At 45.0% G+C, this 27,042-nt stretch overlaps 1 protein-coding gene across 5 annotated transcripts in view; it reads right to left on the reverse strand.

Annotated features, from left to right (window-relative positions):
* Nucleotides 1-27,042, reverse strand: part of LOC138516615 (cytosolic beta-glucosidase-like) — a 677,786-nt gene that overhangs the window by 456,814 nt on the left and 193,930 nt on the right. For all 5 annotated transcript variants that reach the window (XM_069631881.1, XM_069631880.1, XM_069631883.1 and 2 more), the window contains one exon: nucleotides 19,938-20,165. In XM_069631881.1, coding sequence (XP_069487982.1) covers nucleotides 19,938-20,165 — 228 coding nt within the window. The remainder of the gene's footprint in view (nucleotides 1-19,937; nucleotides 20,166-27,042) is intronic.

Here is a 27,042-nt window from a genome sequence, read left to right on the forward strand (position 1 = left end):
AACTTGCTTGATGTCATCTTAAAGAGCCTGGAACCCACATCATTTCAGGACCAATCAACTCGTAAGCCACCTGGATAACATTCTCGAAGCTGGTTAGGATTAACCAGGGGGAAGGACACCAGCTTGTGTGCTTCACTACAGCTACTCGAACTGAAGTGACTCCATTTTGTCAGCGTTTTCCGACGATCTCGTGCAGTGCAGGAGTCCACTGTCGTCCTCCCTCTTGTACCCACATCTGAGGCTCAGGAACAGCGAGATCTGCAGGAACTGCCAGGAACAAACATCTTCAGCTGCAACTTTTGCTTCACATTAAGGTAATGTACCAACCCGATTGAGAGAACGCATCTCTCGTGGTGAAAGTTCGTGGAACTTTCCTAACTTGCAGGCCTAATCAGCTTGTGACCCCACATATGATTCTTTTTCGTGTAAACTACTTCTCAGAACTTTTGCAAAGACTTTACCGTTTACTACAAGAACTACTCTTTCCTATCCAAGACACTAGTCCATTGACTTTGGCCTAGGCCTATTTAACTGAATCGAGTCCGCTAGTGAACTGAAACTATTTGCACTGCCTAAGAAAGTATTTGTGATCCATTTCTCTTAACTTGTGCCTTTTACTCCCATTTAAAGTAACTGGAATGCCATTTTGCTCCTATTTCAGGAGAGCCTAATCTACTCAGAAACGTATTGGTTCAGTACTGAAGTGTGTTTGTGTATAATATTAAGTTGCCTCATTCTACTGAATGTTTTCTAAATGATTGTGTAATAAATTAATACGTGTTTTACCAAGAAACCTTTAGTGTAAGTGTCTACTTACACTAAAGTTGCAGATGGGGAGCAGGTGCAGGTGGATCTAGGTCACCTGGCCTAAGACCCGCCCACCCGGTGCCTTCCTGCCGCTGCACTTTTTTACCACTTAGCAAGCCCCACCCAAATGGTGCCTTCCTGCTTGCCGCTCTTTTTCACCATTTAGCAAGCCCTGCCCAACTGGTGCCTTCCTGCTTGCCGCTCTTTTTCACCATTAAGCAAGCCCCACCCACCTGGTGCCTTCCTGCTTGCCGCTCTTTTCCACCACTTAGCAAGCCCCGCCCACCGGGTGCCTTCCTGCTTGCCGCTCTGTTTCCCTACCTAAGGAGCCCTCCAGCCTCTTTTCCTTTGCAGATGGGGAGCAGGTGCAAGTGGATCTAGGTCACCTGGCCTAAGCCCCGCCAACCTGGTGCCTTCCTGCCTGCTGCTCTTTTTCACCAATTAGCAAGCCCCGCTCACCTGGTGCCTTCCTGCTTCCCGCTCTTTTTCACCACTTAGCAAGCCACACCTACCTAGTGCCTTCCTGCTTGCCGCTCTGTTTTCCTATTTAAGGAGCCCTCCAGCTTCCTTTCCTTTGCAGATGGAGAGCAGGTGGAAGTGGATCCAGGGCACCTGGCCTAAGCCCCGCCCACCTGATGCCTTCCTGCCTGCCGCTCTTTGTCACCACTTAGCAAGCCCTGCCCACCTGGTGCCTTCCTGCTTCAGGCTCTTTTTCACCACGTGGCAAGCCACGCCCAGCTGGTGCCTTCCTGCTTGCCGCTCTGTTTCCCTACTTAAGGAGCCCTACAGCTTCTTTTCCTTTGCAGATGGGGAGCAGGTGCAAGTGGATCTAGGTCACCTGGCCTAAGCCCACCCACCTGGTGCCTTCCTGCTTGCCGCTCTTTTTCTCCACTTAGCAAGCCCCGCCCACCAAGTGCCTTCCTGCTTCACGCTCTTTTTCACCACTTGGCAAGCCACGCCCAGCTGGTGCCTTCCTGCTTGCCGCTCTGTTTCCCTACTTAAGGAGCCCTACAGCTTCTTTTCCTTTGCAGATGGGGTGCAGGTGCAAGTGGATCTAGGTCACCTTCCCTAAGCCCCGCCCACCTCGTGCCTTCCTGCCTGCTGCTCTTCTTCACCACTTAGTAAGCCCCGCCCACCTGGTGCCTTCCTTCACCATCACCATCTTGTGGCCAATGCTGGATTTGACTTTTATGGACTTAATTCATTCACGGTGCGTCACTCTTTCTCAACTCTCATGCTGGACTTCCTTTGCATGTTGTACTCATGGTGGCCCTGAATCATGATGTTCCCATCTTCATCTTGTATCCTGGCTTGCAAAATTATGTGTTACTACTGACTTCTGCAATTGTATTCGCTCTCCACTCTTGCTTCTCCACTCTTTTTTACTGCTTACTCTCTTTTCTTCTCTCCTCCTTTCCCTTCTCCCTTTTCCTATCTCCTCCCCTTACTTTCTTCTATGCACTTATTCTATCAAAATTGTCCGTGGACCTAATATGATAGCAACCTCGTCTGTTTCCTCCACCCTCCCATTACTGTTTTTTTCCTCCCCACCACCCTTCCAGCACTATCTGAAATGTTGTCAGGCCTAGTATGATAGTCACTTGTTTTGTTCTTCCCCTCCCTTTCTGCACCCCTCTCCCTCACCTTTTGTTTTTCTCCGGCTCTACCAGAAATGCCGTCAGGCCTAGTACGGTAGTCACCTGTCTGTTTCCATTTCCTTCCGACTCTCCCCCTCCCTTCCTTATCTATGTCTTAGCTCTTGCACTATCTGAAATGTCGTCAGGCCGAGTACGATAGTTAATTTCACATCCTTACTGTTCAAGGTCTGTATGAATTTGGTTGTATTTTCCCTTGTTCCCTCCCTTGCCTTGAAGCACTTTGAAACACATTGTGTATAGGCGCTATATAAATAAACAATCATATCATATCATACTTGAACCACTGTGATTTTCAGACCTCTGTGTAACATCCTTGTACTGCTCACATTCCCTCTTGAGATAAGCCTGGCTGGTCAGCTTGCTACCAAAAACTGTGTAGTACAGACTTATACCAAAGGTTGGTTTTGCTTACACCTGTAGTCCTAATTGTATGTGGTGGTCCCAGAGGGTACTGCATGCAATCCTGCCTAACAGTGGCCGATGCCAATTCTCCTCTGGTAAGGTTGGAAATCATGTGACTCACCTTAACTCTGTCAGTTGGGAAATAAGTATGTTTAAAGGAGAACTGTAGAATACAGGAGTCCAAGAATTTGGATTGAAGGCTCCCATAGGCACTTCTAATGGCACCTGAGAATGGGCAATCATTTGCTTTAATATCGTATTTTCAGCCTCAAGATTCTGAACCTCTGCTGTCAGGTTTTGCATACCAGCAAGCAACTGCTGCGTCTGCTGCTCCATTGTGTGTCTTTTTTGGGCGTTGCTATCTGTTATGATTATAAAACAATGTATAAAGGAATGCACAATGGACTTTTACCTGAATCATATTATTTTCATCTCTAGGACATGATGGGGAGCCTTCCACGCTCCACACTGATCCCTGGAAATTACCCTGGGTTCGGTGGTGAACCTGGGTAACCAGTGGGCCCATATGCAGACAGAACTAAAACACAACGTGGGAGTACACACATATTCCCCCCACCCCAGGTAGTACACAAAAACATTGTTTCGGTGTTGGCAATAAAAGGCAGTGGAATTTTATTGCACAGTTATGGTCATAACAAACATAATCATAATTATACAAGTACCACAAGTACTGTTTGCTGGACGGTCTTGCCGAGCGGCTCTCCTCAGCGCTTTGGATTTTGCTTGGAATTTTTCCTGGAGGACGTCTTTAAACGCAACACTGCAGCTTGCCTGCCCTTCCATTAAGGAAAGAAAAAAAGGTGACTGTTTCGGCACGTTGTGTCCGAAGTGTGTATTTTTTCCTTGCACGTTCTGTGCTTCTTGCACGTTGTGCTTGTTGTGCTCGTTCGCACAGTGAACTAATCCACAAAACACTTCTCTCATTTTCCCCTCTTTTGTGTTTATTCCTTTTCCTTTCTTAGGACAATTGCCTGCTGACCTCTCCCCTGTGGTGACCTCGCCCCTACCCGCCCCTTCATATATCTGGGGCCCTGCGCATCCGCACCGTGCATCTGTGCAAGTACCAAAAGTACTGTTTGCTGTTCGCTGTACGCGGTGCGGGCGCGCCAGGAGTGGTCCAGAGGTCAGCTTTATTCTTCTTTATTCTTTTTGTTTTTCACATTTGTGATTGTTGGGACATCTGGAAGTTGTCTCCATTAATAATTGTATGTTTTTTCTAGGTTTCAATTGAGGCGCTTCACCAATGTTCATTAATTGTGTGAATATTTAATTTATTATTATTATCTTTTTTTTGTTGTTTTTGTGTAACATGTGTTTAGTGAACGTAGACGTAACTGTGACCATCCGTTGACACAGGTATCAGGATTAATACACCGCTTATTTCTATTCTTCCAAACTGTTTCTGAGCTAGCCGACTTGCAACTAATCTAGCTTAGTCACCTTTGTCCTGTGTCTGCCAACAGGATTGTTATAACTATGGCATATAGGCTTACTACAAATATGCCGCCTAACAACCCAAGCCTATCCGAAATACTGACGAGTCAATCGACTCAAATCAGTCATGATGAATTTGGAGCTCAACCCCATGACTTCTACACTGCTCACTCACTAATTTCAACAGGCGCTTTGTTATCCACAAAACCGAAATTTACTTTTGACAACAAGATAGATAAATCCATTGTTTCTATCTCATCAATGTCAATCTCCCATTTAGGCAACAGTAATAAACCAGAAGGCTTTCATGCAAGGACACATCCATTTCATCAAGAACCCCATGTGTAAGAGTCAACCCGCGTCCTCTATCTGACATTGCAATGCTAGCATCTACCAAAAATTGCCCCCGCCTCTCTTCTTCCCGCATTGCCATCTCCCTGATTACTTTTCCCTCACTAGTGCAAGATCAAACTGGTTTATCCATTCATGCCAGCCAATGTGGCTCTCCAATTGTATGGAGAGCTCTTCATCATTCCACCGATGAGTTACCTTGTCTCAACAACACTCGCAGAACTCTAAAAACTCCATGCTTCATTCGTTTGCCTTTCCTACAACCTAGAATATCTAAAACAGTCCCTTCAGATCTATTTCTACAACACTCAACCATGATTCAACCGGCGTTGATTGCTATTAATACCACAATCATGAGCCTGTGTAAATTATTTGAATCATTGGACACAAAAGTGTCTCACCAATCCAAACAGTTTGATGATCTGATGAAGTGGATGTTGGCCCATTACAATTCTTCATGGTTTAAAAATCTGTCACCACCCCCTAGGAAAAGGTTGATAAATGAATCACTAGAGGAGGAGGTTGGGTGCAAATCTAGCATGACTAATGTCCCTGTTCCAATTGCAGTAGAAGTGTCACCTACGGAGGCATGTGCTTTGCCCTTGATCACTGGCATCATACGACCAATCACTCATATCAGTCTCGCTCAGTCCCCTGCCCAAGGGCATGTACCCACAACTCTACTACCACCAAATTTTGTCCCAGAGGCGATCCGGGTGCTTCCAGTGCCTAGCCATGAGCGCAAAACAGGACAGGGATTTAGCCACCTAGACGCTCTTAAAGTAAGAAACCCAAAAGTTGCACCTAAAAAGCCTCTTGCAACAAAAAAAACAAAAAACATGGCTAATCTCAAGCAAACTAAAAAATAATTGAACTCATTCTTCAAGGCCTTGGGTAAATCTACTGCTCCAAAAGATAATGTGTTGGATGTTTCTCAACAAGTCCTTGTTCCTTCACTATTCTCTCTTGCCCCATCTGTGCCGGTTGGCCTGCCCCCGGTCTTTCCCATACCAGCTGCTTTCCATCCAGCCTTACCCATTCCTTCTCCTTTTCACTTTCTTTGGCCCCATCAGTGCTGGTTCTCCTGCACCCGGTCTCTTCCATACAAGTCTCTTCCATACAAGCTGCGTCCCAACCAGCCCTACCAATTCCTCCCCCTGTGCATTCCTTGATGTCCTCGAGAATGGTTCAAGCAGCTAATGATACACGATCTGGTGCCCCCCTTTCCCCTCTGTCTCAGCTAGTCTTATCTATAGATCGGAATATTGAGGCAGATAAGCAACTTGCCTCTCTAAAAGCACAAAACGCTGCCCATGTGAGGTTGCTTTCAAACGCTCACAATCCTGTTTTGATGGGCCCCTTTCTAACTAACACTGCAAATCCATCATCAGCTACAGTTATTCAACCTGTCCAACCTCCAACTCCCCTTGCTTTAGCTTTTGCTAAAACCTCCAGCAGCCGGGGTCAGCAGAACCTGGCAGATACTTCTAGTGTACTGCCTACACCAGACCAGTGTGAGATTTTTAAACAAAAAATAGATGAATATCTGGCGATTAGCTTAGCCAAAGCGCAAAATTCTTTTTTTCCTGTTGTAGCCAAGTCTAGTAAGCAGCCCTTCCATATTCCATTTACCACACAGCAAGTTGCTCAAGAAGATGGGTATCCCGCTCAAGCTAGCACAAATATTGCTAACTCACATTTGCAGTGGGCTCCGGAGAAATCGAATACTCTTTCAGTCTCACGTCATCTGAACCCTCGCCGTGGGCATTTCTCTACTCTCATCTTAAATGTAGAGAGGGAAATTTCCCATGTTACGATCTGAACCGGCAAAGTGTTTTGAATTTATTCAGAGACGTCGCTGAGCTTCGAAACCTGTCCTCTCATGATATAGACCAAATTGAATTTATCTCCGAATTCACATGCTCAGTAGTTAGACTGTGGATCCCCTCTAGGCTGGTCCGAGATTCAATTTGGCAATGCAGAATGCAACTATTTAATATGGGTTTCCTCATAGCAGAGGAACCGGAACAAGCTCACTCAAATCCCCAAAACACCAGTCGGAAATCTCACATCTATCAGGGAGTGCAGAGGCAAAACCATGAGACTCAAAGTGGAACCAGCCAACAGCAGTAACCATTAACAGTCTGTGCCAAAGATACTATTCCGTTTTTAAGCTGGAACACAAGGGGTCATTCCCATTTGCAGTCTTCCATTGCCAATCTATCCAGCATCCATCATCTGATAGCCCTACAAGAAACATGGCTTACTACGTGCCCCATCTGGGATGGCTATGAGACTACCCTCCTCCCTGCAATCCCGAGTAGTGGTCGCTCATCGTCGGGTCTCTTAGTGGGTGTGCATAGTTCTAGTGGCTTTAGCATTAAACCTTGGGCCTCGATAGGGGCCCAAATTCAGTTAGTATTAATCTTGAGTGACTCCCAAGAATTGGCCCTAGTAAATGTCTATCGCAAAACACTGCCACCGTGCCCGATGATGTATTCTATGAAGGTCTGAATGGGACCATGGATTTAATTATATCCAGACATACCATCACTCATACCATCATTGCAGGAGATCTCAATCTGGATTGTCGAGATAGGCCTGACATAACCAGGGCAACTAAGAAATGGACAAGCATTATGTATGATCGCAATCTACATATGCTAAATGGCTCTGTTAAGGGAGATGTACCTCCCAATTACACGTGGCAGCGTGGGAATAGTACAAGCGCACTTGATTACATCTTTGTGAGCCCTATCCTGTTTCAAAATGTCCGACATCTTTCCATCAGTGATCACCCCAACAGCGATCATAGATTACTTGTTGCGCAGATCGCATGGACCCATGGAGAAGCTTCATCCAGACAGGTCTTACACGCTGTGGCAACAGTAAACACTGCCAGAAGTCGTCTTCGATGGAACTCAATGTATTGCAATATAACGGTGCTCAGTACCCTCCTGAGCTTTTAAAACCTTTCATACAAACCATTACCATCTTGCGGCATAATCGTGTCTGCCATCCGCATATCTTTGACGCTGAAACCCAGCGTGTCAAAGCTGATTACAGAAAGCTCAGAAAAAAAATACTATCTGTGAATGATCCCTCAAGCTGGCAACTCTTAAAAACTGCCAAATGCCGTCATAAAAACTGGCTTAGGAGCAAAAAAGCATCTCAGTTTCAGCATGATAGCATTTCCATGCAAACTGCCATGTCAAATAAAAACTCGGAGATGATGTGGCAATTACTAAATGATCAAAGCTACACTCTTCAGGGTGACGCGCAAATCAACGGCGTCCTTGAATCTGACTGGATCACACACTTTTCCTCCTTATATGCTGATCCAGTCTTTGATGATTTGATGTACATTCCCTCAGCTGACTCACCATGGCAGCTACAGCTGTCTGAACCATCAATTCGTTCCATCATTATGCAAGCCAGTTCATCCAGAGCGAGAGGACATGATGGGCTCTCAAACTCCATGCTAAAGGCTCATCCTGATGAATGGGCCAACATCCTTTATATTATTTTTAAGAACATCTTATTTACTCGCGCGATTCCTAGTTCCTGGAAGACATCTATCATCATTCCTATATTCAAGAAGGGTGATCATAGTCTCCCAGCTAACTATCAACCTATCGCCCTTCTGGATGCACCGGGGAAAGTCTTTGCCAAAATGATTCTTGCAGACTTCAATGATTGGACTCTACATTCACGACCCGTATCAAACGGGTTTTGTCGCAGGAATGGGAACATCGATTAATCTATTCGCTTTAAACTCGATTAAAATGCAGTGTCATTCACAGAAACAACAAGTATTCATTGCGTTCGTTGACCTCAACGCTGCTTTTGACTCCGTGAGCCATGTGCTCCTATTAGCGAAGCTGCGTAGAGACCAATGCCCTGCAACTCTACTGGATTTGATATATGTATTACATTCCGGAACCTCAGTCTAAGTCCGCCTTTCGTTAGATGGTGTGCTTTCGAAACAGATCAACACCTCACGAGGCCTTAAACAAGGTTGTCTCCTGGCGTTGGCAATCTTTAATTATTTCATTCAAGATGTTAGATATGACTTATCCACTGTGACTTCGGGCTCTCCCAAATTAAACAATCATCCAATTCAAACGCTCCTATATGCTGATGATTTAGTGCTTATCTCCAGAACACAAGTAGGCTTGCAACGTTTGTTGAATGCTTTCTTTATTTATACTCAAAATAATAAATTGAAAATAAACACATCTAAAACACAAATCATTGCATATTCTCCAAGGCGGCGTGGCCCGCTATCCCATGTGTGGACCTTCAATCATATTCCCATAAATATGGTGACGCATTACACCTACCTTGGCATTCTTTTAGAGAGTACCCTTCACTCAATAGGCCATATCACACACCTAGAGACAAGGTTAACATCATTTATCTCACAAGCCAGTATTCTTATGTATAAATTTGACAAATTTTCAATCTTGCCAGCCTGTATACGGTCTCGAAACCTTTCAGGATAATCCTCCCCTACAATTTGCGAAATGGGAAGCAAAATATTGGCGCCGAATATTACACCTCCCAAATTGCATTCCAATTTCCTGGATAAGATATGAACTTGGTTTAGTCTCCTTGCAGGCTATTTTGAACTGGCATCAATGCTTCCTTTTCAGGAAATACTTGCTTTCAACCACTCTTCAAGTTCTGTTAAAACATCTCTCATCATATATTTTTTCATCAAAGCAGTGGTTTATCAAATCCTGGCTGATGGGTGTCTATTGCGTGCTAATCTCGGCAGATATCTCACTGGATTTACTACTACAAAATCCAGACAAAGCTAAATCAAAACTGTATCAAGCAGATTGGTCTCTTACACGAACAGCATGTCTTTTGTATCAAGATGGTGATGAGTATCGCTTCCCACACAAAAAAATACACACCTTACCAGCCTATTTAATTCGCTGCCCCTCACATAAACTTCGTAATAACATTTTAAAAGTGTGTTTTAATTTATGGGTCACACGAGATCTACAGGCCAAAAGGAAACTTTTTAGCCCCTCTGAGAATTTTTGCCGCTTTTGCATGTCGATGGACACCTGTGAAACCTTGGTGCATTTTATCACGGAATGTAAGGCCCTCCGACCCATGCGGGAAACTCACTATGCCAGACATTGTAAATATTTATGCCTTGCTCCCCAAGATTTGACCTGGTCTTTGATACTAGGTTCTGGTTATTTACCATTACAAATCGCCACTGTTAATTTTTTATTAAGTCTAAATTTGGAAACTCAGTGAATTCATCAACAGTCCTGATGTCAACCAAGTTGAAGTTTGCGATTCATACTGTTTTTATGTTTGTATCTTATTTTTTACCATATTATAGTGAACATTTATATGGTGATACCTATGATTAGACATAACTGATGTATTGTTAGTTACACTTTGCACTGTCTAAAATCATGTGTCTCTCTATTTGTATCATTGTATATTGAAAAATGGGGTGGGGACGTTTTGTTTGTTTTTACATTTTAAAAATACTATTTGATTTATTGTATTTTGTATTTGAAAGGTTGATGTATTTCACCTAAATCAAATAAATAAAAATAAAAAAATATGCTGTACTTTTGGGTACCGGGTCTTGAGGTTGCCCCCTCTGGCCCGTGCCGCCACACCTGGGCGAGTTGCGGGCAGCCCAGGTTCCCCCAAAAGTAGTTAGTGACATCTCCCGTTTGCTAGGGTATCTGTTATGTCTCTGTGGAAATGCTCCATTCCTGTTCCTAATAAATATGTCCCGTCCTTGTGAAACAGGTCCTGGTTGGCCTGGGTTATGGCGCTGTGCCTTATGAAACCGATCCCCCTGGTTGCGCAGAATTTTTCCACCCCTCTATTCAGTTTGCTTCTAGCAGTGTCCACTGATTTGTAAGAATTTTCTCCCAGCCAGGTTTACCTTGGTAGGATGGAGATAAAAAATGTCGGTGTCCCCATGGATACTAGGTCGTTTCCTCCCAGGTGTATGACTAAGAACTCAGGCAGGTCCCTGTAGGCCACCAAATCTGCCAGTTGTTCATGGATGTTGGGTCAGCAGAGGCCCCTGTAAATGTTGTCCCTTCTTTTGTTTCTTCAGCCCATCGCCCTATTCTGAACACAAATGAGTGCCCTACTATCCAGGCTGATTTTAGTGGTGTCTCCTGATCTATTTTGGGGGGTAGAAAAGGTTTATATTAGTTCTGGTCTTATGTATTTCTTGAAACAGTCTGATTTCCATCCCCCTATGCTTTTTACCTGCTGTGAACCCAGACCCCCTTGCCATGCAGCTGTCGCTGCGCCATTTATAAAAGAATGGGTTCCAAACTCTTTAGGGTCCCATCCCGCTTTTTCAATGGTTTTCACCAGTATCCTTTTGAATTGGTAATGACTCAGGGCGGAGGAGTCCCTGTGTATTAAGAATCTCCCCCCTACTAAGGGGCGCTGTGAGCAGTATAGATTGGTAATGCATACTGGGCAGTTGTTTACATTGTCAATACAATAAATATGTATTTCTCTTTTAGCACCTGTTTTGGACTTTTGAACATCAATGGTGATGCTGTCTGCCCTCACCCTTGCATCCATCGTCCCCAAACCATTGTTGGCTTTGGTGCTGGATGCTATGAGTTCGCTCACTCTGAAAGCTCCAAAGTATGCTAGTTAAAATGCTGTTCTGAAAAGCAGGGTTTCGTAAGGATGTGAACATATGCCCTCTAATAAAGCTGTTATTTTAGTCCGTTTTTGGAAGTCTAGCACGTGTTTCTTGTCTATTTGTAGCCCTTCTACTTTACCCCAGCCTTTTAGGGCATATGAGATTAATGAACTCTGCGTGGGGTCTGAGTCACCCTGTAGTTTTGAATAAAATGATACTGCTGTGAGGTGTCTTTTTGCCCATTCTGTCTTAAACCCCTGACTGAACGCCCACCTCAGAAATGCATTGATGTCCTTTGTTGTCAAAAATTCTACATGGTTAAGCCCTGACACATTTAGTACTATTTTCAGACACTAACTATATTGAGATGTTGTGTTGTCCGCCAAGGCTCTTTTGGCAGCTCTAAAAGGAACCTTGTGTCAGGGTCTGTATTTTCTCTGGGTAGAATATCACTGCATACACATGTTTAAGGTGTTTGATCAGGTTGAGCATCCCGGCCCCCACGTTCGGCGTTGATGTGAATTTTTCTATTTTTCTAGAATCTCCCAGCAGTCTTTTGGGAGCTCTGTCATCTCTTTCTGGGCATTGGGCGCCATTTGGCGAAATTTTGTCCACTGCAATGTGTTTAGCTCTGACCACGAAATTCTCAAACAACGTGATTTTTGTGATGGCTCTTAGAATGTTTAGTACCAGATGGCATTTGGTCGTTCTCTTAGAATTTTTAGTACCAGATGGCATTTGGTTGTTCTTCTATTGATAATTTCCACCACCACCATACTGTCAGACCATGCAGTAAGTCAGTATTTGCTAGGCGCCTGCCCCAGATGCTGGATGCCATGCTTCTGGCCATTCTCCGGCCAACCAGTTTGATTCTAGCATAGCCCCAAAACCCTTGCTCCGTGCTGCATCAGTGAAAAGCAGCCTTTTGTCCCTTGAGTTCAATGGTGTGCGTCAAAGTACTGCCCCGTTGAAGTATGTGAGGAAGTCTTCCAAGATTTTTAGGTCTTTCTTCACATTTTGTCCCAGTCTAATGTGTAGATGGGGTTTGCTGCATGCTCTTGTCCATTCCAGACTTCTTGCGAACACCTTTCCTCGTGGTATTATCCTGGCTGCCACATTCAGACTACCAGCCAGTTATTTTATTTTTTTTTAAAACAATTTAGTAGTTTTATTTGAAACTTTCTGCAGCATACATGTTTTCATTTATTTGACCACCTTCTTGGGTCGCAGATTGTTGTTGTGCCCACATTTCGTCTCACGGCAGTTCACTGCACATGGGTGAAGACATGCATAGCACTTGCAGCAAATCATTTTGTCGCAGTTGTACTTCTGTGCAAACTGACGCAGAGAGGGCTCAATAATGCCACCTCAATGATGTAGCACCAGATGCAAAGCTACCAGCCAGTGATTGTATCTCCCTGACTGAGCTTTTTTCTCTTTTTCCCCATTTTCTGATTTTGCAAATCCCTGCTTCCATATCTATTTCAATTCTTAAGAAAATGATGTTACTTGCTGGTTTGGTTGTCTTATCAGCTGCCAGAGGTAAGCCCCACTGTGCTGCCATTTTTATCATTTCTGACAGTGCCCTTTGGCAATCCCCTCTACTTTCTGGACCTGCCAGCATGAAATCATCTATGTAATGCACTATCTGAGCCCCCGGTACCTGCTTCTGGAATGCCCGCTGAAGAAATGAACTGAACTGCTCAACTAGCGCGCATGATACAGTGCAGCCCATGGGCAGACATCTATCCACATAAAATTGATAGTCAAAAGAGAAACCCAGCCAATGTTGCAAGATTAGGAGGACTGGTAGCAGTCTAAATGCTGACTCTATGTCTAGTTTTGCCATGAGTTCCTTCTTGCCACAGCTTTATATTATTCTCAGAGCTTCTTGAAAATGTGCATAGGTCACTGCTGTTTCCGCTTCTGGGATTCCGTCATTGAGTGACTGACCCCTTGAGTATGATAAATAGTGTATCATCCTCATTTTGCCAGGTTCCTTTCTGGGAACTAAATCTAAAGGAGATACTGTATTCTTTGAAGGGCATTCTGTCCCATGGCCCCCCTATTCTGCCCAGCTCCAGTTCCTTATTCATTTTTGCCTTCCTTATTTCTGGGTTATCTCTTGCTGAGATTAGGTTTTTTGGGATTTTTGGTGATCCATCTCTCTGAAATGGAACGAGGAAACCTTCTTTAAAACCTTTTTCTATTGCTGTGCTGATGTTTCTGTCCGGGTTGGGAGCCAGCGCTGCTCTGAAACCTTCAATGTTGATGGGGGTCCTGCCTGGTGTTAACTTTATTTTAAGCCCTGTATTATTGATCCTCTTTTTTTTTTTTTTTTCTTTAGCTAGCAGCCGGGTGCAGTTGCTGTTTGGGTGGACTACTCTGCAGTTTGAACAATTGTGTTTGTACCTGCACTCCTTGCTCATGCACATTGGTTTTTCCCATAATTCCAGCAAATGGGCATAGCTTTGCTGGTGTTTTGTGTTTTAAACTGGCTGTGGGTCTTAGACTTAGCCCCGCAAGGCTGCTTCTTCCGAAAGGGCTGATCCTCCTTCCTGTGTTTTTCATGTTCTGGCTCCCTGTTGCCCCCCTGCGTGTTATTTGTTGTTAGAGGCCTGTGCTATTTCACCCTGTGATGGGGGCTTCCCATTCATCAGATATAGATCATTTTGAACTTCATCCATCCATCGTTGGTCTTTCTGACATCTCCTGACCCTTACATCATATGCTATCCATGCATCCCCTTTATATGCAATTTTGACCTCCCGGATTTTGTCTATCCGTATCCTGTTTTTTTAAAAAGAAAAACAGTTGCTAAAATTATCAAACCCTTTAACCAATTGTCCGAATTGCGCTCTACATGTGCATTTCTGGGTAACGCTTTTTCTTCGATTCTTTTGGGATCTCTGAAAGCATCCAAACCATTACGCTGTGATTCAATAAGTGCAAACACTTCTATGTAATCCTTGTTCCATATTGCATCCTTTACTGTTTTGTCAATGTTCCAAGCCAGTGATTTCTTGCATCTATTTAATATTTCCATTTATAAAGCTTTACATTTTTCATCTAGCTGCCCACAGGTAATCATTACTCCCTCTGTTTGTGGGGTGGCTGCTATGGGTTCAGTCAGCCCTACTTTGCCTAAAGCGGTTGACCCTGCCGTTGCTGAAGTGAGGGCAGTCCATGCTTTAAGAAGCCCTTCTGCTCCCCCTCCCTTTTCTACAATCCCTACTGGTTCTGGGGGTAGTATGTTTTCAATAATCATTTGTTCAATTGTTTTTTATATTTTCATTTTTTTGTGTTAAGTATTCATCTGCAAAGTTATCCAACAATAAAGACATTTTTGCCAACTTTTTACCTTTCTTGCTGCCCCCTTCTTGTGTCTGACTGTTTGTCTCTGCATCTCCCTGGATTTTTTTGCTGGTGGGGGTGTATCTTCCTCCTCTACTCAGTGTCTGCTTCTTCACCCTCTGGCTTTCCATAGAGGTTCTTTCTGACCCATGGCCATCCATAGTGCTCTGCTGCCTCCTCTGCCAGTTGCAGTAGCTGTGATTTCGCTTATTGTGGTACTTACTTGGGTGGCATTGTTTATTCTTTTTGTGCCCCGTGCTCAGGGTACTGTTTTTTGGAGCTGTAACTTTTCTAGGTTTATTCTTTGGTATGCCTGTGAAAAAGGCACTGACCTTGTAGCTGCAGATACGTTCTGCTTGCAGTGTTGCTTTTGTGATCAAGCCACTAGCACGGGCTCTGAGTTGTGCAAAGCCCCTTGCTCTACGTCATCCTGCTTCCAAAACCTTGCGGCTGCAGATTCGTTAGGCTTGCCGGGTTACTTTTCATGACCAAGCAAACTTAGATATAAACCTGGTTCGTTGACTTATTTGCCAGTAAAGCAATTGGCTTTGCTGCGTGTTGTCCACAATTGAAAATGTTTGTACCTGCTCCGAACGCTGTTTTCAGTGCAGGGTTTTCGTTTTGCTGGCGGTTGCCTGGGCAACCTTGGCTGGGATTCTCTTACCCATCCTTTTGTAGCGGTCCCTGGATACTTCACTGAACGCTCGCTCCACCTCCAAGTGGAGCCTGGTGCTTGCGTAGCCGACCGTTCCGCTGATCCGCGGAGCCCTGCCAGGAAAAAACACTCAGATGAGCGAGATTCTCCTGCAGCAACTTCTGCGCTGCCCTGAACTTGTTGTGTCTTGGGGCTGTCGGCCGAAAAAACACTGGACCACTTCTGTTTGGTCGCTAAGCAGCGCTCGCTAAAAGTACAGTGACGCTTATAGCACACTGTATGTGTAAGCGGACCCTGTGTTCCAGGCTGGTTGCAACATGCTGGAACTGCGGCGAACACCAGCCAAACCATGCCGCACTGATGCTGGTCCTTCTTGATGCTGCTGGAGCCTGCAGTGTCCGCCCTGTCAAGCTGGCGGATCTCTTTCTCTGCTGCTGCTTCCTTTTTCTTCTGGCGGGGACAACCTCAGGATCCGTCGCCCGTTCTCCAAACGGAGCCCGTAACAAGCTCACGTTATTCGCAGTAATCAAAGAGCAGGTTGATGCCAAAAAAGAAGAGAGAGACTCTGCGTACGCAGTGAACTCTTTTGCTTGGGTCCCCGTGCAAGGTCCCAAACTGATTTATTTTTGTTTTCCTGCTGAAACTCAGCTCCTTATATTGGACCCAGTGGCTGGCCCTGGGTCTTTGTTGTGCCTGTGTGGGGGGCTGCGCTGCCAGCCCCCAGCCGGCTGGCACCGACGGCTTCCGCACCCTGGTGCGCTTTTGGTCAGTTGGTCCCTGCCTCTTTCCAGCTTTTCCTTCCTCAGGTGCTCAGCACCTCATTGGAAGGAAGGGCACGGTGTTGCATACACCTTGCCCTTAATTCTTCCTATTCGTGTTTGGCAATGGTGTGTCTGCCCTCAGGAGAGGGCATGAAAGCAGGGGCGTTGCTAGGGGGGGGCTAAGGAGGCTATAGCCCCTGATCTTTTGGTTGTAGCCCCGGATAGAATCTCAGGAGCTACAGCCAAAAGACTAGCTAGCCCCCAGTCCCAACAGTTCCGACATCAGCTTAGCCCCAGATCTTTTCCAGACCTAGCAACTCCCCTGCATGAAAGCGTGAGGGGGGAGAGGGGGAAGCAGCCCCTTGTGGTGTGCTGGTGTTCGGGCGCTCTACCCGACCTGACAGCCATGGGGCACAGGTTACCTGCCCCCGCTTGTTACCCTTGCAGCGCTGGCCAAAACTCTAGAGGAGAAAAATGCCCAAAGTACTTCAGCTCCTTGTGGAGTGTAGAAGGTGACAGAATGCATCCGAACCCCAGGGGAGCTGCTTGTAATGGCAGGGAGCCAGAGGGAATGAAGGCCTGCAGTTTGGAAGGTTACAGTGGCAAGGATATATGAGATCAGCAGTAGGAATACAGGTAATGTAATTAGGAAACAGAAACTCCAAAAATGTTCAAAACATATGGAGAGGTTCGTGAAAGGAGAACTAAACAGTAGACCGATACTGTCTAGGATAGTGTGGTTAGTATGAGATATTGAAAGCATCCGCTGATCAGAGAAGGAATGTGGCTCTCAGGAGGAGAGAGCAATGAGCATAGCGGTGAGGCAGAGACGCCTGCTGCTAAAAAAAAGAAAGGACGCTCTCAAGCGAGAGTAAATGCCGCTTAGAGGCTGGTCCTGCAGGGAAAGCTCAACGCTGCCGAGAGTACACAAAAGGCAGCGTGGGCTATTTCCATGTGCAAATGAACATGGAGCGAGTTCGAGCATGGCAGCAAGTAGCACAAAAACAATTAAATGTCAGGCAGCACTATGGGGGACGTGTTGGGCCCAGATGAGGAAGGCAATGGTGAACGGGTTGCGCAATAGCACAGCAGATCGAAGTCAAGAAGTCCTGCGACGAAAGTAACGACAGGAAATGAAAGAACAGTGGAGGAAGCAGGAAATTAGATGGGGTGGGATAATTAGAAGAAAGAGAGAAAACCTAGGATAGCCGGGGGAGAGAACACTACTTCCAGGCGCGTTGGAATCAAGGAATAGCAACACACAGAGCAGGTTAAAGAGAGCCTTCATATGATATGATATGATATATGATATGGCATTTATAACGCGCCTATGCACAAGTGTTTCAAGGTGCGACAAGGCAAGGGAGGGGAAACAGAGGGAAGACAGACAGCGATCTTACTAGTCCAGGTGACATTGAGATCGGGCAAGTGCAGGGGAGAGGTGGAAGGGGAGAAGTGCGGAGGAAAGAGGAGGGGGCAGTGCTGTACATAAGATAACCGTGAAAAATAAATAAAGATAAATAAATAAAATAAACACAAAGATAATAAATAAATAAATAATATACAGCCTGATATGTGTTTCTGACCAATGGATTGGATTGCAGGTGGTCATTTTGGAAAAGACTGATATGGTGAAGGATGCTTACTTTTACGGAACAATTCTGCTCCAACTAGGATGAATGTTGCATATGTCTTAACCCCATTCTTCTCGACTTGCGCCAAAGGGACCACGAAGAATACTGGTTCATTACATCAGAACTGTGAGTACCCCCCTGCATAGGACTAAATAAGGGAATAGGCATTTTGTTTATTTTAGGATTAAACAGGAGACTAAAGGAATACTTAGCCATTAAGTCTGAACCTCCATATTGGACTTTTGCTTTTTGAATAGGACATCCCTGGAGGGACAGCTATAGAGAGTTAAACAATTAGGTTGAAGGCCCTCATCAAGAGCACGCTGTTCAGGAAAAAAGTGCCCGTAACAACAGTTATTGGCACCTTTTCCGGACTGGCATACTCTGAGTCTGCCTGTAAGGGCAGTGAACTACGGGACTCGACGTGAATAGGAACGTACTGTTCCGCCGCGGTCCGTAATATCCCAGTATTACCGGGATATTGGGGGCGAAAATGGTAAGCCGAGGATGCCAGTACTGGCAACCTCATAATTAAGGCCTAAGACTTGGATGCTGAAAAAAAATTGCCCAAAGTGCATATAAGTGCAAAAGTACGCGTAAACCTCCATGGAATTAGTACTTTATATGCCAAAAAGAGGAGCAGCCCAATTCACAAAGGGCATCTGAATAAGCACATCCTGGAAGCACTCATTCAGCTGCACTTCTCCCCCACCCTTTGTACAATTTAAAAGAGCATCCTGAACTCACAAATGGGCTGCGCTTTTAAATGCCCTTCAGTGAGAATCATCTCACTGCGGCTTTTGAAACAGGTACAGGAGGAGGTGCAAATCAGAACTGGGTAATTTCAAGCCCTGTCATGATTATTTTTTAAGTGTGACAGCTGCAGTTTAAACCTCAGCTGTCACACTTGATTGTCCATCCCCAAAACAGGGATGGAAATACTTCTCTCTGCATTTCCCGTCTCAGTGAAAGTCTGTCGTACATTAGTGTTGGGAGGCAAGGGGGCTGGACAGCGCATCTTTGCACGCTTGTCCAGCCCCTCCTGAAATGCTCAGGTCTCCTTTGTGAATAAGGTGACCTGAACATTTCTGAAAGCAGAGAAAATGAAACCAGTGCATTCTCTGCGCTCCATTCATTTGCTCTGCTTTCTGAGAATCTGGCCCAATGTGTCTCCAAAACTTCACGGAAAGCTGTCTGTAGACCGTCCTTGTATGAAAATGAAATGGCACTCACCTGCCAGCCTATTATCATTGGGAGTCATAGGCTTTAATATCTTGCATACATCAAAGGTTATTGTAATGTGTTAGAGTCGTAAAGCATTTATTTTTCTTGGTCAATTTCCTCATGTGCACTTCTCTCGTGCAATGTTCCTCGTTGTCGTCCATGCTGTTGTAATATATTTATGTGAATGTGTGGAGTTGAGTATTGGGGGTTAGAAGGCGGGGTGTGGGCGGTGTGGTTCACCCACCTTTTAATTTACGAAACAAAGAGTTGATGAAAACACCAGCTATGAACACTGTACACCAGCGATGGACACTGTACACCAGCGAAGGACACTGTACAAAGAGAGAGTAAACGAGGAACATAACCACGAAAAATACATGTATTTGTATCTTTTTGTATTTTGTTAATTTATATAGCGCGCCTGGCCCAAAGCTATCTGGGCACATTTCTTTAAGGTTACAGTGACATAAATATACGGCAGACATATGAAATATACATTTCCAGTTACATACAAGAAACATAGAATCGTTAGAACCCCTTGTAGGGGATGCACTCTCTAAACATCCCCCCACTCCCTTCTGCCCATTGGGACATAACTACTAAATAACCTAGAACAATACACACGCCATCACAGACCCGATATTAAGGCTGGTTATGCAAAGTAGCTTATATTCGGCATTTACTTGCTCACTATAGATACAGAAGATTTAGTTCCATAACAGCATAGCCAACCAAATCCACACACGTGATATACTTGTACTCGTTGCATCAGTCATAAATCTAAGAGACGTACATTTCTAAGGTAAGCTAGAACACTGAACACGTTTTAGTGGAGTGTTGTCGAAACAGCAAAAAATGCATATTCTGAAAAGTTGGTAGTTAAAAGCCCTGCTGCCTTGAGCCCTGCATTAATTATGCCAAACTACAGCAATAACCTTGAATAAAAGCTGTAACCTTCTATTTTTAAGAAACAATTACCTTTCTGGTTGATGAAACCTGTCGTCCCATCAGGTAACAGACGTGACCAGGAAAGAGAGAAGCGGTAATGAGTCAGTCCAAGCTGTTTGATACATTTCAGATCGTCCTCCCACTGAGTGTAGCTGCCACAAGCTACGTCGCCAGTCTGGTTCTGAAAGACGCGACCGCCTCCCTGATGGCAGAATGTGTCCCAGACACTGGGACCTTTTCCATCTGCGTCCCAACCTCCTGATTAAAAGGAAAAGGAAACGGTTACCACGCTTGCATAACACACATACCCGCACTCTACTTTTATCATGATGATGGATGTGCACTTTTTATAAGGCCAAGTTCATAAGAGGGTTCCTGCACGTTTTACATTTTGCTATGCACGTACATTATGCTAAAAAGTGATATTTTAAGATTGCTTACATTTGTACCTTGGTTTGGTCTGTTGTGTTGTTTTAGGATGTCTCTTCATGAGTTTGACAGATTTATCTGGTGTAAATCAGCCAAGCTGTAGTGCAATTCCCACCAATGGCAACATAACTACCTCCAAAGATAGAGGAAGTGAAAACTCCAGATTCTTAATTAATGTAATCTCCCATTATGATTAGGACTCCATAAGGGTTTGGTAGATATACTACAGGTGGTAAATGCCACAATTTATGGGGAGAAGAAACCTCTAGCCAACTGCTAGAGGTTTTTACTCCAACCTGCCTCTTTAAGTTGTAATGATGGTGCGGTAAACATGGCAGTAAATCCATCACCGCCATTCTTTACCATACCTGCAAAGTGGGAATGAGGGTCTGTGTACTGTTGTGAAAAACTGAAGGCGTCTCCCTTACTAGGCCCCGGGGATCTGTCATTCAGGTAGCCAGAATATGGCCATTGCTATTGGATCCAGTTCCTGGGGGTGGACCAGTGGGGGAGGATCACCTGGATGAGGGATCTTCTGGGAGTGGAGTGGGACGTTGAAGGTTGAGATGTGGTAGCCCTTCCTTGTAACACCTTTTCCCCATCCTACCCTGTAGGATATTTATAACCTCTACCTCCTCCCCTTTTCCAACACAAACACTTTCTCACACAGTAACAGACAATGGACTAACACCAGAGCTGTTTACCTGACGTGTCCCAACACCAGGGTCCGGCAGAGTCAGGCAATTGACAATAATCACACACACCTGAAGGCCCTGTTCGGGACCCCCCTGACCCGCCCCTCTGTGTTGGTGTTTAATTTTATAAAGATAGCTGCGAAATGTGTGATGTCCATACACGACCACACTGGATTGTTTTGTATATGAGACTCTGACGAGCATGCCAATCAAAGAAGTTGCCTCACATTGTGAATCCACTAGGTCAGTGGCCTTCAAAAGGTTTTTGCCTGGTCCCCTTGGCCTGCATGTGGGTGCTGAAATACCCTGTTCCAGGCTGCTCTGTTCGTATGTGCGAGGAGGCGCAGGAGCTCCCCCTCGCACATACAGACATGCAGTGCCACAGTCAGCATTTCTAATGAGCTATGCAATGATGGCGAAGCAAAACGCCCCAACCTTGCATGGCTCAGTGAGCATGTGAGGCTGGGGAATGAACTGAACTGTCAAAGGGAAATAGGGTTTCCCTTTGACAGTTCAGCCAGCCCAGGAGCACTCCCTCAGCTGGAAAAAGCAGCTGAGGAAGTGCTCATTGTTTCACTGGGCTGGCTCCTTAGCTCCTCCATAATGGGTGAGAGGGACACTGGGTGGGCGCCCCCTCACCATTATGGATGAGCCGCCAGGCTCGGACTGGCCTATAGGCCAATGCCTGTACCAAAAATAAAAATGCTAGTGTGTGCCAGTCAAAATGGGCCACCTTTTTGGCCAATGTGGGCCGGTTTGATGAGTTACAATTTTGTAGTAATTGTAGTTAGTAATTTTGACCATTGTTGCTGAATAAATATTCTCTAAATATCACAATGTACTTACATTTTAACACAAAGCACCCATTTGGGTACTATTCAAACAGTCTGTCAATGAATATCCATTTACAACCACAGGCCACTTTTTCATTGGTGCCTGTGACAGTGTCATGCTTCAGCGCGATCATGTGAGCAGCCCCTGCCCATTTCTTCCAATATAAAAAAAACATATATTTTTTTTTACATTTCATGCTGGGCTCTTGCGGCCCCCCAGGGATGCAGCCGCAGCCCCCCACGGGGCCGCGCCCCACAGTTTGAATACCACTGCATTACGGGTATCAAGGAGTCCAAAACCCAAGATACGACAGAATGCTCAAAGGCAGGATTTCACAAACTAAGCAAAGCCCAAGAAACAGAAGACTGACCCAGAGATATACCCGGACATGTTTCAATAGAATTTGTGGTGGCACATAAAACACATCCAGTCCTTCAGGGAGCAGGAAGAACTGTGTCTCGAAGGCTGAAAGCCAATGTCTCAAGACGCCTCATTTCATTGAGAATAGTGGAATCCTCTAGGGTGGCATCAACTACCAACAACTGCTGGTTCCAAAACCTTTTTGGAAAGCCATGTTAGTACAAGCCTACTCTTATCTAACAGCTGGACACCTAGGGTTAGAGAAAACACGGCAGAAGCTTACAAGCCAGTTCTACTGGCTCAGTGTGTATACAGAGACCAAACAATTCTCTGCATGCTGCCCAGTTTGCCATAAGACCTGCATAGAGGATGTACCTAGGGCACTGCTCCAACCCTTACCCATAATAGGGGTACCTTCTGATCAAATCAGCATGGACCTAGTCAGACCACTAGAACCTTCAAACTCAGGCAAACAATACATCCTGGTTATTGTGCACTACGCAACGTGATTTCCAGAGGCCTTCCTGAAGCGGTGAAACACCACCAACGTGATACTGAAGATACGCATCCCATTCTTCATAAGAGTGTGATTCCCTGCAGGGATCTTTACAGACCAGGGAACCAGCTTCATGTCAAAATGAATGGCACAAATGATGGAGTTAATGAAGATTCGAACCATAAGAACCTCCATTTACCATCCTCATTTGAATGATTTAGTGACATTCTCAGCAAGCTAGTGTCAGATGGTGGATGGAACTTGTATGATCTGGTCCCCTAGGCCCAATTCGCCGTAACGAAAACCCCAGAGGTCTCAACCAGATTTTCCCTCTTAGAGCTTGGGTATGAACGAAACCTCAAAAACATTGTATCCATTCTCTGAGAAGATGGGGAAACCCCGACAGTCACCAGACAAGCATCAACCCAATGATCAAAACACCAGAGAATACATGGAGATGGTATGGCATTTGGTGAAGACCCACTTACCAGAAGCCCAATCACGGCAGGAAAAGGCACGTAACAAAATGGCCCACCTATGTAGTTTCCAAGTGAGAGAGCAAGTGATGGTCCTGTTGTCAACCACCCAAAATAAACTGTTGGGCAGATGGCATGGACCCTTCACCATCACGGACATCATATCCCCACTAACTGAAAGTAAAACAGGCAGATCATCATAGAACCTCTCATTTATTCCATGTAAACTGAAACCGTGGAGGGAAAATAGCACCTCACAACTGCTCCTTCTATATGCCAACAATACCTGGAGGAGCCCAATGCCAGTTAAAGTAATGGGAGAGACCATTCCTGTAAGACTAACAATTATCCAGCATCAAGAACTGACACAGTGGATCGAGTGCAATGTGGATGTATTTTCTTCCAAACCTGGGTGAGTTTAGGGAATTGCCCACAAGATACATACCACTCTGGGAAAAGTGATCCACCCAAAACCTTATAGGCTACTAAAATCCCTGGAGAAAACCATAAAAGCTGACTTCAAGAAAACATGGGTATCATAGATAAGTCCCACAGTGAGTGGACTTTTCCATTTTGTCTTCGTCCCAAAGTCAAAGGTTAGATGAGGTCAAGTAGGTTGTAAGAGTGAGTGTTTTTGGAGGAGTGAATGAATTGTTCTATGTTGTAAGTTGTACGTTTTTACCTAGTTTGTAATTTTAGAGGTGTGGTCTCCTGCACGTCCATTGTAAGGATAGTCTTGATACCCTTCAGGTTGCTTGTCTGGTTGGCAGGAGCCCTTGCCTTAGTATGAGGTGGCATCTTATGGTAAGACCACCTGTAGATAACTTTCAGGAGTGCACCCTTGGTAACCCCTTACTTTGTATCAATTGTGTGGACAGAGTCTGTGTCTCCCTTTTTCTTGGTTCGTCAAAGTAGTGAAGAGTATCTTCCTGTAGTCAGGAAAAGACAGCACTGTAGTCAAGAGTGTTGTACTAGTAAAGAATAGAGTACAGCGGTTTTGTAGTGGGAAACATTGCGCTGCTTTTTATGCTTGAGTAAAGGAGAAATCTCAGAGAAGTAAAGAACATTTTTTGCCAGCATGTGTTTTGATAATATGTTGTCTTTATTGTATGCCTGAGGAGTATCTGATTACCGAGACGGTAGTAGTAAAGGCGAGTAAGGAGAGTGAGTGCATGAAATTAAGAAAGGGGAAAGAAAAAGGGGATTTTTTTGTGGGTGGTAATTTTTGTGCTGTGGGTTTGGTTCTTGGGGTTTATATCGCGATTTTTGAAAATGTGTTTGAGTTACATTGATATCGAATATTGAAATGTCATTGAATCATTTATGGCAGGTGCTCCCCGGATATAAGGTGAACATTTTGAAATACCATCGAGAATTTTTTGAGGGAAACGAAAGGCAAAATGCTTAATTCCTGGCCTAACGGAAAGTCTTATGATGAGGGTATGTCGGAGAACTTGCATACTTTCCTAGTGACTAAGCATAAAAGTTCAAAATTGGAGAATAGATTGAATATCTTGGAGTTATGGAGGTTGTATGAGAAGGACAAGAAGACCCATAAAGTTATGACTGTTGAGGAGGGGGCAAGAAAATATGGTGTAGGAGTCTCTTCTGCACCGCCCCCATGTGGCTGCTATCCTTTGTTACCCACAGAAGGATATACTAACCTTGAGTTTGAACCTCCATACTCTCCAGTAACCACTACGGTGGTTACAAGACGGACATGGGTGACACCCCTGTCAGCTCCAATCTTCGAAAGATGGGATCGTGAGGGGAAAAGGAGAATAACACCTTCTTTAGTAAATGTTATTGATGGGTCTCAAATGGAAGGTGGAATGAGAAAAGTCTATTCAATATTTTGATCAGCATCGGAATTGGAGCTGAAGGAACAAGAGCAAGGAGCGATGAAGAGTTTAGAAGGGAGTAGGTGCCCCCGTCACTGGAATAGATGACAGATTGTGGCTGGTGGTAGAGAGGCAAGAACAACAGAAATGGCAAGAAGCAGTAAGGTTAGTGGAGAATGAAGTAATGCTGTTACAACAGAGCAAGAGTGAAGAACAGGAAGGAGTTAATAGGCAAGTGAAGGAGGTCCAGAAATGGAAATTGAGGCATGGTCAGATCCTCGTTAGGTTAGATAAATCAGTTATAACAAGAGTAAATGTGGATTTGGAGGAAGGACATGTCGCCACAGGTACGGATCAGAACAAGGAGAAAGGGAAGCGGCATGCTATGGCAGCGCCGAATATGCTTCCGCCCCCATAGAAAGATTAGGGGACGTGGATATAGGGACAGAGGTTGAACAGGATGAATTGGAAACAGATGACGAGCAGGGAGGACAAGGGGTAGTAGTTGTGCCTCCTGCTCCCGCAGTAATTAGGGAAAGCACACCATGGGGCCTTCGGACGCACCATGGGGCTCACATGGCTGTAGGGACAGGCGGAGGACAGATGGAAAAAAGCCCCAGTAAAGGTTAGGGCAACTCAATTCCAACTACTCCAGTGGGGTCAGGGGAAGGCGTATTATGTCCTGTGGTCACATATGGACCAGAATAATCTAATTAAGACGCTTCCTTTGCTCACTTTAGGGAAGTGGATTTAAGCTTTGGAAAAAACAAACAGCTGTTATCATGTTAGCAATTGGGGACATGTAAAGCCTTTTCACAGCCTTGATGGGGGAACGGGGAGATGAGCTCTGCAAAAAGCGGGATATTCAGGGGTTCAATTGATAACAAACACCCATGATGGAGCGACCTTTAATAATTATAGGGTACAAGTTTAGGGGGCATTGAGAATGATGTACCCTGATGTGCCCGATATAAACTCCATCTTGGCAAAAACAATTAACTGAGATGAGGATCCTACTGCCCATATTCAATTAATTCAAGATACGTGGAGGGCAGAGACAGAAGAAGCATGGGACAAGAATCTGGCTATCTTCCACCACATGTTAAAAAAGGGGCTCCCCAAAGAAGTTCAGCATGACCTGGCTAAAGTAGTAGGAATAGAGGCCAAGAGTTGGCAGGAGATTCAAGCACACATTCTGCATTTTTGTAAAAGGCAACAGGAGAAAGAGAAGGAAAGCATGGAGCAAGCACAGAAGACCGAGGCCAAGCTGGTTCAGAAAAAGTTGGCAAAGATTTCTTTAGAAGCAATGATAACAAGCTCCAAAAAGGGACAGCACAGACACTCAGGATAGCAGGGACAAATGGAAACCGGAATGGGACAAAGATGGATGGATCGGTACATACTTGGACCGAGACCAATGAGAGTGTTTCCACAGGGTAGGGTGGGTTTTCATGGGGTTTTGGGTCATTTGGTGGGTTTGGAGGAATGGGGTCCCAGTTTAATGGGCCGATGGGAGGAGTGTATGGGGTATGGAGTGCATTGTTGGGTTATGAGAGAATGGGACACGTCGCAGGGGACTGTCGAAGCCGGCTGCAACATTTCAATGCAGGTCCCCCACAAATGAATCCCCCAACTTTGCCATATGCCCCAGACTATGCACCATCGCAGCAAGTCTCGGTTGATCAAAACTCAGGAGCTGGAATGGCACAGATCTATGTGCCCCCACCGAGCATGTCAGCCCAGGCACCGGTACAAGCTTGGGATAAAAACCCTCTACCCCACGGAACAGACACCCACTACACCGGAGCAAGTGTGTTTGGAGGAAATCCTTTTTAGCCTCCTGGTGCTCACCTGTACCAGGAATAGGACAGTCCACAGGGATCTCTGATGTGTCCAGTTCTATCGGTTACTACTGATCCAGAAGAGAAACCTCGGATAAGAGTAAAGGTAGGTGAGCAGATGTTTTCATTTATGATTGATACAGGGGCTACAAAATCGTGCATC

Source organism: Ambystoma mexicanum, chromosome 6q (genome assembly GCF_040938575.1).
Source record: "Ambystoma mexicanum isolate Mex_15411 chromosome 6q, UKY_AmexF1_1, whole genome shotgun sequence".
In the NCBI taxonomy this organism is placed as follows: Eukaryota; Metazoa; Chordata; class Amphibia; order Caudata; family Ambystomatidae; genus Ambystoma; species Ambystoma mexicanum.